Here is a 14,941-nt window from a genome sequence, read left to right on the forward strand (position 1 = left end):
TAATGTGCTAAGTACCTTCTCTATTTTCATAATTGTCTCTAATTTAATTTTGGTTTATTGCTTTAATATTTTTTTTAAAGTTAGGGGAGGAATGAGCAGACTCCAACATCCATAGGCACAAGCAAAGGAAATTGAGATGGGTGTGGGTATGATTGTTCCTTCCTCAGAAAGTGGGGCACTAGGCCCAACAGGGTGCTACCAGGTAGCAAAGGAAGCACTACTACCAGACCTCTAAGGGGTTCTTGGATCAGCAAGCAGGAGCCACGGCCAGGAAATGTCCTCACCCCTGTAGGATTCAAACTCCGCTCACCAAATCTGCTCCCCCACAGCCTCTCCTACCTCAGTAAAAAAGAATTTCACTCCTTCTAGCTGCTCAGGAGCAAAACCAAGGGGTCAAGCACCTCATTAAGGCCTCTACTCACATATTACTCTCCCAGTGAGGCCTTCCTACCACCCCCACCCAAAATTATAACAACCCATTCCTCTAGTTCTTCCTCCATCGAGGCATATAGCAGAACAGACTTCACCCTTGGGCTCCGAACAGCGCTTATGATCCAGTCCTGGCCAACCAGATGCACAGCGATAGACTCCAGAATGACCACATGGGCAGCCAGACCCTGTGTTTCAGCCCTAGGACTTTTCCTGGAGCACAAGGGAAAAGGCCCACTCTTTATCCAAGTGTTGCTATGTTATAGGATGTGGTCCAAGAGCCACTGGGAGGTCTCTTGCCTCTGTGGAGGAAGGGCTGCTTATGGATGAAGCTGACAGAGAGTAAAGTAAAGTTGAGAGCTGGACTAGTGATCCTGACGACTCCCTAAGCACCTGGATCCAGCTGCGTCTGAAGCTGGCCAGAATTATCCTTAAAGTTTTCTAAAAGACACTATATATTCCCATGTTGCTGAAATCAGTTTAATCAAATGAAGAATCTTGGCTAATACACACAGCATTACCCCAGCAGAACCCTTTGTGGTAAGTTTACTCAGCTTGCCCCAACAGACACCAACGTACAGCCCTTTGCAAAGTGATAAGAGGATGCACCAAACCGTCACCCAGTAAAGGTTTGCTGAATGTTGGACCCTGAATTTCTGGCCAGTCTCTGCTGCCACTGGCACCCTCACCCTTACTGACAACATTCTAAACTAGCACCATTGCTTTAACCAAAAAAAAAAAAAAAAAAAGCAACCAGTACTGAGGGAAATCACCCTCAAGACATAACCCCCCAAAAGGAAAACTTTCTGCACAAAAATGTTCACTGCATCATTATTTACAACAGAAAGGAAGGGAGGAAGAGAGCAAGGGGAAAAGACAGGCCAGCAGGCGTCTCCACAAGCAAAGAGTTCAAAAACTGTGCTACATGCAAGATGACGTAATCCATACAAGTGACCAGTATGGAATCCAGACAGCAATGTGGTAGAGCTGTATCCTGAAATGTTAGGGGAACTAGCAAAAGGCAATGTTTATATGATGATGATACAATTACTTCATCTCATACCGGTATTTCTCAATCTTTTCTATTATCTTCCCCTTTAGGATTCATCCTAGACATTTTTATCCTAATCACCAGCCCCATGAAATTTTAACACCACAGATTTATTGTATATCTGGTTGTGTGCCACATGCTTATCTGTGTTCTACACACAGGAGTGGATCTTAACCTCCCCTGAGAACCTCTTCTCGCCCCCTTCAGGGTACCAGCACCCCCCTGAGAATGCATATCCTACGTGTGCAGATGGGGGCAGGACGCAGGTGCTTATCTGCAAGTGGGTTCACATTGCCAGAATCTAGAGAAGCCCATGAAATCTTGGATTTCAGTTCCAATTTTAAAAGCACTAAGAATCTGACTTCCTATTAGTCACCCAGACAGAGTCATGCGACACAACAGCAGGAGTCCTTGTCGGTGGGATGTAGTCCACCGCACCTGCTAGCAGACGAGGTGGTCGACCGTCTGCAGACAGCAGAACATTTACTTCTTACATTCTCCAATAACAGGCCAACCCCATGCCTTCCTGAGGAAAAAAAATATATTAATAGCATCACTTTTCTGCTTTGAATGAAAACCACAAGAATTCTTTTTTTTCCATTCACTTGTTTCAGCTGTTTTCTTTATTCCAAGTACAAGTCACTGCTGGAGAGGACCCAGTCAAAGCCAAGCAGAAAACCATGACCTTCGACATTTCAGAAAAATGAGAAAAAGTGGCCAAATGTACATAAACATTAGACAAGAAATAGCAGCAAATGACCCACTAAGCGCAGAACTCTGACCTATCAGGCCCTTAAAGGCCCTTAAAGCTTATCTGTTTCATAAATCATGCAACTTCTCTGGACCTGGCAGCCCCATCTTTGAAGCAGGGATTTCAGTCTTTCTAAAGTCAGAACAATTGTTGAAAGAATAATCATGGATAGAAAGGTGCAGCCAGGACCCTCCAGCATAGCTGAACAAAAGACTGTGCCTGGGAACAACAGCGGCTTTCTGGCCCTACTAGTTTTCCTTTCCCAGTAGAAACAAAAGCATCAACTGGAAATCAGAATTCCTCAGCCAGAGGAGGCTAGCAATCAAGCATTCCTATCTACAGAATTCTCCAAGGAGAACAAATAAATTGTGGCCACTGCCTCCCAGAGACACGGGCCCCCAAACAAGGGAAGGTGAAAAAGACAGGCCAGCAGGCGTCTCCCCAAGCAGGTGTCTTTCTTTCTGACAGTTTGTTTACTTATATGCACATATATGAATCCACAATGCTGTCTTGCCTGCCTGCCTTATTTGGCGTCAAAGCATATATTTTAGGTATAATTCTATACTCTGTTTTTTTTCCCACAGAACTTTGATGATAAGATGTAGCCACCGTGATGTGTATAAAATCACACTATTCCTTTCAACATCCTTGCATTTTCTGTCATGTGACCATACCACATTAAGTTTTTCCCCTCCACTATTAATGGTCATGTTGGTGGTTTCTGGCCACTTTAAACTCACTTTAAAATGCATTTATCACGTGTTTGCATTATCTAGGGCCATACCACTTCCTGGTTATTTGCACTTGATGTATTCAACCTTGAACCCATCGGACCTCTGATTCTACTCATACATTTTTAACTCAAAAATACATATAATTGCCAATTTATAGGATCTACAAGAAACTGAAAAGCATGTTAAGCCACACCAAACTGAGACAATGGCCAAATCCTGCAAAGAATCCTTAGGATAAATGACTTGGTTTCCTTCAACTCAAACCACAACAGGAACAAATTTTGCAAATATACTGATAAGGGGCTTGTATCCAGCAATTATATAGAATTCTTACAGCTCAACAATAAAATGACAAACCCAACTTTAAACTTGGACAAAGGATCTGAATAGACACTTCTCCAAAGAAGTATACAACTGGCCAACAGGCACATGGAGGGATGCTTAGTATCACTCTAGTTATTAGGGAAATGCAAATCAAAACCACAGAGGTGCCACTTCACACTCCCTAGAATGTCTATTATCCAAGACTGTTGGGAAGAATGTGGAGAAGCAACCCTTCCATCCTGGTGGGAATGTAAAATGCTACAGACAGGTAGACAGTCTGACCCAGCTCCTCAGATGGTTAAACCAAACAAACATACCCAGTGATTCCACTTTTAGCTCTGTTGACCAGGAGAAATGAAAAACCGCCCACACACCAACCTGTGAAGTGTCACAGCAGCATTATTCTTAGCAAAAAGATGGCAACAATCCAAATGTCCATCCACCCTTGAAGGCACAAACCAACCACGAAATAGTCACATGGTGGAATATTATTTGGTCACAAAAAGGAACCTCAAGAACATGACATTAGTGGAAAAAAAGCCAAACATGAAGGTGACAGCTTGCATGATTTCATTTATAAAAAATATTCACAGTAGACAAATGCATAGAGGAGGCTGGGGTGGGGCCTGAGGGGTGACCGCTAAAGAATTCAGAGCTTCTTTTTGGGGTAACACAAACATTCTAAAATTGATGTCTGCACAATTCTGTGAATACACTAAAAAATTTATAAGAAATTAAACTAAAAATAGTCTCTTTGTCTTTTAAATCATTTAGGTCTCTTTCAAACAACTTGACTATGTAAAATTAGAGGCTGAGTTTTAAAAGTACATTATAAAATAAAATCATAAGACAATCATGGAAACCGGAGTAGATATTTGATACTAGTAAGGAAATATTTGTTTTCATTGGCATCGTAACAAAAATAAGTTGTGTTTTTAACAAGGAGTTCCGTATTTTAGAAATACACATTAAAATATGTATAGATACAAGGATATACTGTCTGAGACTTGCTTGCAAAATAACCTTGGAAGAGGGAAAACAGGCATGGATATAGGTGACATTATCATGAGCTGTCAAATCTCTGTGATGGTTCACTATACTACTTTTTCCACTTTCATGATATTTGAAATCATCTATTTATAAAAGGGGCGAGGGTCTCACTGAGACTCTGTCTTTATATAAAATATAAAAAGGGTGGGGGATATGGCTCAGTGTTAAGCGCCCCAGAGTTCAATCCCCTGTACAAAAAAAGGGGGTGGGTGTAGACTGCTGGTTCTGTTTCTGAAGTTTAGTGACTTGACTGACTCTGTTCACCCTCCTGTCCTCCCTCTAAAGATTCCTACCACATTACCACATTATTTTATTGAGTGCCAATTATCAATCCCACAAGTGAGGAAACTCACTTTAAAATGCATTCTCAAGAAACAATTAAAAATACCCTTGGACTTCCCCCTTCACCCTCCACAACCACTTTTTCCGCCTCAATTGCAAATTTTCCAAAAGAAGGCTTTCATCCTTAATGCTTGTGTCCATTTGTTTGATCTCTATGTGTTGGTCTCCTTTTATAATTTGCCTTTAGACCTAATAATTTTTTCATTAAATTTAAAAATAGAAGTTTTAAATGAGTTTTGATTCTAAGCTAAGTGGCTCCTTGAAAGAGAAAATTATTTCCTTTGGCTTCTCAATTTCATTTCCTCCTCTGATAAAGATAAAAGAGAGAACAGTCCAGAACTTTTGAGTTTATGGCAAGGACTCCTTGGTCATATAAAAAAGAAAAGATTATCCAGGTGAAGTAGCGCACATCTGTAGTCCCAGCCACTAGGGAGGTTGAGGCACAAGGATCCCGAGAACAAGGTCAGCCTGGGGAACTTTGTGAGACCCTGTCTTAAGATAAAAACAGTTGAGGATGTAACTCAGTGGGTTCAATTCCAAGTATCACAAAAAAAAAAAAAAGGAAAATGTTGGGGCTGAGGGTGTAGCTCAGTAGTAGAGCTCATGTTTAGCATGCATGAGGCCATAAAGATTTTGAAAGATTGCACAGTCCTAGCCCATGTTCCAAGAAACAGCCTTGCCCCCACTACACCCTATACGCAGTCTTTACAGAAGTGACAGCTCTAATTTCCTGACAATGAACCATGTGAGAAGCACAATACCAATCAGTTTACCTGACCAATGCTATTTAGTTGTCACAGCAAGCCTAGGAGACTGGTGCTATTATGTATCCTCATTTAGCAGAGACTTTCAGAATGGTCAAGTAACTTAGCCTAAATCACAGAGCTTTAAGTAGCAAAGTTAATCCCAAATGTCTGGCTCCAGAACCTGTACTTATACCCAGCAACATCACCTCAAAGTGAAAGCGAGCTCATGACATCTTTGCAGTGCTATCACTAATATCCGAGGATCAGAATATTCATTAGATCCAATCATTTGCTTTGGCAACAGAAGGTGAACTATCTCCCAGACACCTCTGTCACCAAGCCATTCATTAGGACCATCAATTTCATAAATCTTGCTCTTGAGCAGCAAACACAAAAGGCGTGTAATTTATCTTGAAGATCCACAGAGATAAAAGTTTAACATGAAAAGCAAATTATCACCTTTGCCTCTTGCCCCCCTACCCCCACCCCCAACACCTCCAGAAATGCCTAGATGGAAGGAGAGGGCCAAGGGCCCTGGATGTGGGGATGGTTGAGAAATAACTGAACAGTGAGAGAAAAACAGACACTATGAGGGTAGGCGGGTCCTCTGAAGTGAATCCAGATCACAGAGTGGCTGGAAAAACAGTCAGGGGCCAGCTGAGAGGCTTCCCTGAGTCACTCCCATCTCCACACACAACACCCAAGAATGACTTAGCACCAAAACACCAATAGGAATCTTTAGAGGGAGGACAGGAGGGTGAACAGAGTCAGAGTCAAGTCACTAAACTTCAGAAACAGGACCAGCAGTCTACACCCACCTCCCTCTAACTTCCAGCCTCCCCACCAAATCCACCCCCTCTTTGGTGGCGCGGGGAGGGGCTAGAGCAAAGCAACAGTCGCCAGATGGGCTCAGCATTGGGCAAGAAGGGAAGGGCTGCAGGACAGGACAAGAGAGACCTCAAACGATGAGCTGAGAGAAGAAATGGAAGGGGCTGGAGTAGGGAAGAATAACCCCAACGTAAAAAGCTAGGACTGGGGAGGGAAGCTGAGCCGGGTAAGTAGGAACAACTGGTGGCTAGAAGAGCACTGGGGGACAGGGTGGAGGGAACAAGAGCGAAGAGAGAGACAAAGGGGCGGAGAGCTGAGAGACCCCTGGGGACTAGGAGCTGCCGGTCTAGGTTTGCTGACAGCGGGTCCCGGGATCAGCAACCAAGGATGCCCGGAGGCGCTTTCTGCAGGTGGGGAACCGGGTGCCAGGGGACCAGGGGACCAGGGGCCTGGGCGGGGGATGACAGGGCAGCGGCGCCGGTAGCTGGAGCCGGGACTCCGGCGGGTCAACGAGGGCGGAGAAACTGCCCACCCAAAGGCTCCCAACTGGGGATCTGCTAACGGGGCGCGGGGCTAGGGCACTGGGAGGGTCTGGGGGCAGGCATCGAGGAGCTGGTCCTGCCCGGGGACAGGAGTCAGGGACGGGGAGTGCCTGGCCTCGGGCAATCGGAGACCTGCAGGGGGCCAGGGGCCGGGACCCCGGCGGACCGGTGGCGGGATCGGGAGCCAGGGAGATGGGGAGATGGGCCAGGGTCTGCGGGCGATCGGGGCGATCGGGGCGATCAGGGCGCGAGGACTCGGGGCCGGAGTGTGCAGCTGCAGCGGCGGGAGCCGGGGCGGCAGGGGCGGGTGACAGCGGCGGGGCCGCCACTCACCGCTCATGATGCCGCTCCTCTGGCGGGTGCCTGCGCCGCGCCGCCGCCGCCGCGTCTGCCGCCGCCGCGCTCTACAAGGGCCGAGAGACAGCGCGCGCGCCCCGCCCGCCGCCCCGCCCCGGAAGTAGAGCTCGTCGCCGCCTAGGCCCCGCCCCCGTCCCGGAAGGTAAACACGGGCGTCCGCCAGAGCGTGAGGGCTGAGGAGGGTGGCGGCGGCCGCCGGTGAGCGGAGGTCCGGTGAGGGTGCGTTTTTCCGCCTGCTGCGCCTCACACCTCGGTGCTGGCGCCAGAGAGCAAGGCCATGAGTAAGGAAAAAACAGGGATCCTGACAGGGGTGTCAATCGCGAAGGAAACAGAGCCGTGGACTAAACGTGGACACGGGCAGAGGGCAGTCCCGGAGGGCCTCTCTGAGAAGGCGACTTGGGGGGGGGGCGTACCTGCGCGGTGAGAGGGAGCCTCACCGGAGGGTGAGCGAGGGGAGAGCGGGGACCCGAGGGCGCGGGAGCTCCTGCCCCGCAGGGTGGTTGGCGCTTTCCTGCCCACCTCCAGGCGGGCGAGGGAATGGAGGTCCTCGTAAGTAACCCAGCGGAGTGACACAGTGTGAACTGGTGGCAAGGCCTCACGTTTCCTGGAAGAAGAACTCATTGTAATGGGCAGGGGAGAAAGGGCTGGTTAGGGGGCTGCTGCATTGTCCTGGCGAGAGGTAACAATGCCTGGGACTAGGTGGTGGCGGTGGAGCAGGAGAAGGTGGATGGGTCCAGTGTAAAGCCAAATGCTGCGCCTGCCCAGCAGTCAGGGGGCACCGTCATTGCCCCATTTTATGGGTGGGGAAGGGATATCCAGCGAGGTCGAAGAAGTAGCCAGGTTGTTTTGTTCACATCCAGGAAAAAAAAAAAATGTCTTTTACATCACAACCCAGTACACACATAAGAACATTTGAGATGCTTAACGATTCTGTAGATAATGTATTATCTTCTGGGTTTTTTTCTTTTTTTAATGCTGACAGAGACTTACTCCATTTATCCACTAAAAGTCTTGATCTATAATTGAAAACACTGACTTGACCAAGCTCCCACTAAGAAATGGAGCCAGAATTCTAGCCCCTTTCTCTATGGCCCCAGAGCCCCCAAGGTCTTCCCGCTGCTTTGCCTCTACATATATATTTACACATACACCAGGAATTTACCTCTAAGGAAACAACTCAGCAAAGGCTCAAGACTCTTTGAAGAAGGATGCTCTGCAGCATTGTTTCTAATAGAAAAAAAAGTGGTGATAAGAAAAAAAGATTTGAGGTTGGGCTGTGGCTCAGTGGTAGAGCACTTGCCTGGCATACCTAAGACCCTGGGTTCAATCCCCAACACTGCCAAAAAAGGAAAAAAAAAACAATTCTGAAATATTCTAAGTTACAAAGGGTGGAGAATGGAAGTAAGGAGAGTTGGTGGGGGAGTTCCCCTGCTTTGTGTCATCCTGCCCCCTCTCATATCTGTAGCCAATGGAGGGTCAACATAAATAATTATATCTACCTCCACAATGTTTTCCATTATTAAATATTTAGGGTTTTTTGTTTGTTTGTTTGTTTGTTTTTAGATCCAGCAGACATTTTTCCAACTCCTACTTATCCTCACTGCTGGTAGCCGAGGGAACTTGTCCCAGGACCAGTCCTTCCTTTCTGGCTAGCATCTGTGATGCCTCAATAAACCCTTTGTGTCAGAGATTTCTCAGTGCCCATTTTGATTTAGCAGTTGGAAAGTTCCAAAGCCCAAATGCAGAATAAGCAAATCATGGCCCAGCACACAGGAATCTTATGCAGATTCCTAACTAGAAATAATAGATTTTTAAAGACTAGAAATGTAACTCTGGCCACCTCTTTGCAGGTCACCCTTTGATTTCCCCTCCCTTTCCCCATCACTCTAAATTCTAAGGAGAAGATGAACCTAAATGATGAAAGTATTAACAGCTAAAGCATCTTTCTTTAGACTAACAGAACCAAGAACATCTTGTGACCTTCAGATAACATCAGAATGTGTAATTTATTATTCTTTAATTCTGTGCATCAGCTTACAAAAAGCATGTAAAGTTATGTTTGTCTAAAGAATTACAGGATCTAATCTCTGGAGATCAAGGTTGCTTGCTGTATTGGGGCAGGGAAGACATGCCTCAAATGACCAGGACACCACTCAGCACATAGGCTTCCTAACCATTACCGCCTGCACCTCCTTTCCTTCCAAAAGTTGGCACTTTTGGGGCTGGAGTTGTGGCCTAGTGGTAGAGTACTTGCCTGGCATGTGGGAGGCCCTGGGTTCGATTCTCAGCACCACATGTAAATAAATAAAAGATCAATTTACAAATAAAATATATTTTAAAAAACTGGCACTTTTATATACCTGAGTTCCCTAAGACAGACTTTGATGGGGGCAGGTAGCCACCCCCTCCATCTTAGTGTACAGGCCCTTAACAAGGACCTGATTTCCTTCTCATCAGCTCTCGGCTCTCAAGTGTAAGCTTTCAGGTGGTGATAATACATTAAGTGGAAAAAAGCCCAAGCAAAGTAGTCTAGAAAGCCATGGTTACAGTCATGTCAAAATATACCTACATGTAGGGACTGTGAGAGAATGTAGAAATGGGAATCCTTGTGTTTAGTTGATGAAGTTATTTCTCCCATCTTTAAAGTTATACCTTATAGCTGTTAATTTGTTATTCCTGCTGGAGAGTCCACATGTCTGTCTGAGACCTGGAGAGTCCACATGTCTGAGACCTGGAGAGCTTGGCCTCGTGGCCTGCCTCCACAGCTCCTGGAAGGCAGCACGCCCCTGCTTCGTGCAGGTGTCAAGAGGATGCTGTCTCAAATCTTCTCTAGCTCCCTGTGCCTTTCCCCTGGGGCACTAGGGCAAGGTAATTTATTAAAGTCCTCATTTATGTATGGTATAATATGAAATATGTCTGTCCCCTGTTCCTGTCACAGAGCCCCTAAAACCTTAGCAGTAAAAATGTCTTTTATTACTCATGACAAGCCCCTTTTGATCACACCTGAGTGTACTTTAATGTGGTAATAGAGTAGGATCCCTTGACAGCCTAAGGGTAGGGTAGCTGGTCACCAGAAACACCAGGTAATCAGAAGGTTCCAACATTCAGCCTTACCTCCCAACCTCTGGGAAGGGGCAGGGAGGATGTGCAGATTAAGCTCTATAAAACTATAATAGATTCAAGCTGTTTCCAGGCTGCACATCCCAAGAAAGCACCTTGCCCCTTTGACTCTTCATCTGTATTTTTTATAATAAACTAATAAATGAAAATAAAGTGTTTCCCTGTGTTCTGTGAGCCATCCTAGCAAATTAGGAACATAAAGAGGAGGGTTGTAAAAACTCCAAATTATCAGTAAATCAGAAACACAGTCTGAAACTTGATTGGCATGAAGTGGGGAGCAGTCTTGTGGGACTAAACTCTTAGCCTATGGGATCTGACATTATCACCAGGTAGAGTTAGGATCAGTGTCAGGATTAGGTTGATTTATAAGACTAGTTGGGGGCTGGGGATGTGGCTCAAGCGGCAGCACGCTCACCTGGCATGCGCGGGGCGCTGGGTTCAATCCTCAGCACCACATAAAAATAAAATAAAGATGCTGTGTCCACCAAAAACTGAAGAATAAATATTTTAAAATTCTCTCTCTCTTAAAAAAAAAAAAAAAAGACTAGTTGGCCCTGTAACACCCACCTGGCATTTGCTGGAAGATTGCGTGGTGTGTGGGGACAAAGGCCCACACATCAGGTCCCAGAAGTGCTCTGTGTTGAATGTGAGTAGAGAAGAAAAAGTCTAGTCTTTCCCACTGTGCTTTACCTCTTCCACCAGCAGCCTCCCCCATGAGTCTTATTCTTCCTTCTGGGAATCAGCCTGGATGGCAAGAATCAAGAGGTTAAAGGCAACAACTCTTGTGTTTGAGAAATCTAAACTCATGGAAAGCTTGAAGTAGTGAGAAAGCCTGTGAGATGCTGGAGCTGACACTCGGAGGCCACATAACAGGAAAGAGTATTTGCCAGACCTCAAGGGGACTAGATGACCCTGATGTCTGTGACAGTAACTGATACAACTACTTAAAAAGCACACACTTTTACAAACTGTATATATATGTGAACTTTTTTTTTCAAGCACTGGGTAGGGATTGAACCCAGAGCACTTCACCACTGAGCTACATATCTAGCCCTTTTTACTTTTTGAGACAGGATCTCCCTAATTTTCCATGAGTGTCCTTGAACTTGTGAACCTCCTGGCCTTGGCTTCCTAAGTATATACTACTGTTATCCTCATTATACAGGTCGGGAAACTGAGGCTTGGTGTAGTTAAGTGCTTTTCTCCCAGTTTTCCAAGGTCTGTGATATCCTAGTAAACAGCCAGGATTCAAAACCACACAGTCTGGTTCCAGAAGCTAATTCTTTAATCATTATCCTGTATTCTCAACCCTGAAGGCCCTCACGGAATCAGTGATGGGCCACAAATGTGCAAAAGTTCCCTCTATTTTCCCCCATATTCCAAATGTGCACAAAAGCCACAGCTCCAAGACCTTCAGGGTCTATGCTATGGTTCCAGTAGGCATCCTAATAATGACCAAAGCCAGTAGATGACCAAAGGGCATGTCCCATTGTATTGCTTTTCCATAAGACCCAAAGTCCTTTGCACAAACCCTAGGAAGGGAACCCTCCCCCAGGAATGACAAAAATAGTGCAAAGTGATGAAAACTCAAATGCAATCCAATTGATGAGAAGGGGGAAATATAGATTTTAGGCTTTAGGTTTAAACCCTGGCTCTGCCACCTCTGTAGTTTGAATGTCGTCTCCACAATTCAGATATTGCCAATATGATAATATGGAAAAGTTGGGCCATAAAGCATTGAGTAGGCCATGAAAGTGTCTCCCTCACAAAGGTGATTAAGCCCCCATGAAAGTTCTCCCACACTGCTGAGCTAGCTTGCCCTTCCACCTTCTGCCATATGAAGACACAGCAAGGAAGCCCTCACCAGCACCTTGACCTTGGACTTGCCAACCTCCAGAACTGTGGGAAATGAATTCTTCATAAGCAACCCAGTATTGGGCATTCTGTTATAGCAGCACAAGCAGTGACAGCTATTTACTGTCTATGTTACTTTGCTCCATTTATATCATCATTTGTAAACTGGATGTAATAGTGATCCATCTGCCATAGTATTTTGTGTACATTAAATGAGTTAATCTAAATAAATAAATAAATGGGTCAGTCCAGGTAAAGCACTCAGAACAGTCCTGAGTACATCAGCAAGCCTGCTTAAGTGTTGTCTGTGATTATTATGACACGCACCCAGGTGCTCAGGACCATTTATCACAGTTTCCAGCTCCACGTATTCCTGTTTGATTATATTAATGCTTGATGTCCCCATTAGGCTGGAAGCCCACAAGACCTAGAACCACCTGTGCATGCAGGTGCTGTATTAGCCTGGCTGACTGTAGACTTCTCCTGCTCACAGAAATACCCAGGATAACCTTGCTTTCCTTTAACAATCAAGAAAAATCCAATCTGTCCTGAAATGTGTGAGTGTGTACAGGAGAGAGGTGGTCTAACCATGGAAATGTGTCTGAAGCAGATGCGCTTTGAGCTCCAAATTGTCTTAACTTCTGAATTTCCTCCTACTGAGAATAGAGTCAGGGGCCTGTCCCTGGCCCTAAGGGACACCAAGGAAGCTGAGTGTGTGGCATGCTTCTGATTCGCACAGCCTAGCTAAATCTACACACACATATTTCCGGCCTTTTGTCCCCTGCTCCACCTTTCACTCCCCTGAGTCCCTGAAGATGGAAAATTGGGAAAGAAAATCAACAGTTATCTTCCTCAAACCTGGCTTTGAATAAAACGTACTCTACTCGCCAGCCTGTCTCTGGAGTTTGAGTGGAGGGTAAAGACTCCCCTCCCTGGTTTCAATTCAGTGGGGTCTACAGATTGCAGTACTTTTTTTTCATTGAGTTAAGAATTTAATCATTAAACCAAGAAAGTTTCCACAGATGAGCTCCCAAGATGAATTAGGGAAATAAATCTAACAGTTTTCAGAACTAGAAGATAAAAAGCAACTGTATCAGCAACTGACAGTCACCCCAAAGAGACCCAAAGCATCATCTTCTGACCAGTGATTTTCAGAGTAGCTTTACACCAGTCGAAGGGTTAATTATCTAGTAGAAGTTGACCTTTCTGTCCCTGTGACACCTGAAGCAGCTGGCAGGCTCTTGCAATAGTCGTTAGTTTTGGTGGTGACAAGAATGGTGGCACCCTCCTCCATGGCTGGGAGTGGAAAGACGTGGTCAGAATCGACCTTGGGTTTGCTCTTGACACAGTCTTGGCAGGTACATTCTTCTACTGTGTACCCCAGGCTTCTTGGAAGGATCCTGTCCTCCCTAGTCCTGCTTTTGTCCAGGTCAGCATTAGCCACATCCAGCAGAACGGAGCCTGAACACAAGAAACAGAAACATTAACCCAACCCCCTGGGGTTGTTTTCATGACAGTCCCAGCAGGGCGGGTCAGCAACTAACAGACCACAGGCCACCATACTGGGATCTAAAATATGGTTTGCTCAGGGACAGTATCATATGCGTTTGCTTGTAACAATCACATTTAAAAATCGAGATTCACATGTGAATCTGGACAATTAGACTAAATTTTAGAGAACAAAATGTGGCAACATAGAAACAGCACGGAAACAATGGGCTGGAATCAAGAGCAGCTGTCACCTTCAGGCCAGCCTTGGGCCCCTTGGGCACAGCCACCACCTGGCCCAGAACCTGCCTTTGTTACCCACTTGACCTTTGCAGGCATTGAGGTTTTGACCTTATCTTCCCACATGAAAATGACAGAAGTTCCCATATGTTACAGCACACCAAAATCAGTCTCTGGTGACGTTTCAGAACACAGAAGTAAAGAGACTTAAGCTTAGGTCAGCAGATAAATTTCTTTAAATGAATCTCATAATTATGATCCTATAAGAAGTCCTCTTGTGGCCAATCACACCTGTGAAGGTAAGTTTTCTATTTCCCAGCATTCTACAATGTAACTTTATCTTCTAAATGTCACATTTAGAGACACTTGGAAATGAGGCCGACTCAGGAAGAAAAATACTGCATTCCCTCACTTATATGTGAAATCTAAAGAAGTTGGATACATAGAAGCAGAAAGCAGAATAGTGGGTACCATAGGCAGGAGCTGTTGGCCAAGAGATCTGATATTGCAGTTATGTAGGATAAATCCATCTGGAGATCTAAAGTGTAGCTTGATGACTAGTTAACCCTACTGTGTAACGCAGATTAGCTAAGAGAAGATTTCAAGGTAACTGAGGAAATGGTCTTGTGGATTTGCTTGACTAGTCATTTCACTATATATGTGTACATCCAAACATGTTGTAATCCTTAAATATACACAATTTTTATTTTATGTTGAAAAAAAAACTCATTCTTCACTTCTCCACCAGACCCCAGGAAAAAAGAAAAATAATAAATTGCATGAAACCATAATCTGCCAATCCTACTCTGCTACAAAGCCAGATGAGATGGTGCTTCACAGATTCTGCATGGAAAATAAATGTGTAAAGAAATAGGGCAGTTGCTGCTATGTGTTTGAGAATCAGAACATGGAGAAAGGTGCTACAGAAATATTTTTATCTTAAGAGGCCCTTAAGCAGAACATTGCTTCTCTGGGACTGGTTCTCTACAGCCTAATAAACAATTATTTTTTAAACAATTACTCAAATAATCCAGGAGAAACTGGTTATTCATTTCTAGCATTTTTCAGTAGTAAAGTGTTCACCC

The 14,941-nt window shown here is 45.0% G+C and overlaps 2 protein-coding genes and 1 long non-coding RNA gene across 7 annotated transcripts in view; 1 reads left to right on the forward strand and 2 right to left on the reverse strand.

Moving 5' to 3' along the window:
- Window positions 1-7,255, reverse strand: part of Snx29 (sorting nexin 29) — a 375,232-nt gene extending 367,977 nt beyond the window's left edge. For all 3 annotated transcript variants that reach the window (XM_078024349.1, XM_078024350.1, XM_078024352.1), the window contains exon 1: window positions 7,131-7,255. In XM_078024349.1, coding sequence (XP_077880475.1) covers window positions 7,131-7,137 — 7 coding nt within the window. In that variant the 5' untranslated portion in view covers window positions 7,138-7,255. The remainder of the gene's footprint in view (window positions 1-7,130) is intronic.
- Window positions 6,146-10,787, forward strand: LOC120887445 (uncharacterized). The gene is made up of 2 exons (XR_005730689.2): window positions 6,146-7,435; window positions 8,718-10,787. It is a non-coding gene; the product is annotated as an uncharacterized LOC120887445 (long non-coding RNA).
- A 754-nt stretch (window positions 10,788-11,541) lies between these two features.
- The window catches only part of Tnfrsf17 (TNF receptor superfamily member 17), a 59,042-nt gene continuing 55,642 nt past the window's right edge, over window positions 11,542-14,941 (reverse strand). For all 3 annotated transcript variants that reach the window (XM_040277773.2, XM_078024355.1, XM_078024353.1), the window contains exon 5: window positions 11,542-13,589. In XM_040277773.2, the coding sequence (XP_040133707.1) occupies window positions 13,312-13,589 (278 nt within the window). In that variant the 3' untranslated portion in view covers window positions 11,542-13,311. The remainder of the gene's footprint in view (window positions 13,590-14,941) is intronic.

This window comes from Ictidomys tridecemlineatus, chromosome 10 (genome assembly GCF_052094955.1).
Source record: "Ictidomys tridecemlineatus isolate mIctTri1 chromosome 10, mIctTri1.hap1, whole genome shotgun sequence".
Taxonomy (NCBI): Eukaryota; Metazoa; Chordata; class Mammalia; order Rodentia; family Sciuridae; genus Ictidomys; species Ictidomys tridecemlineatus.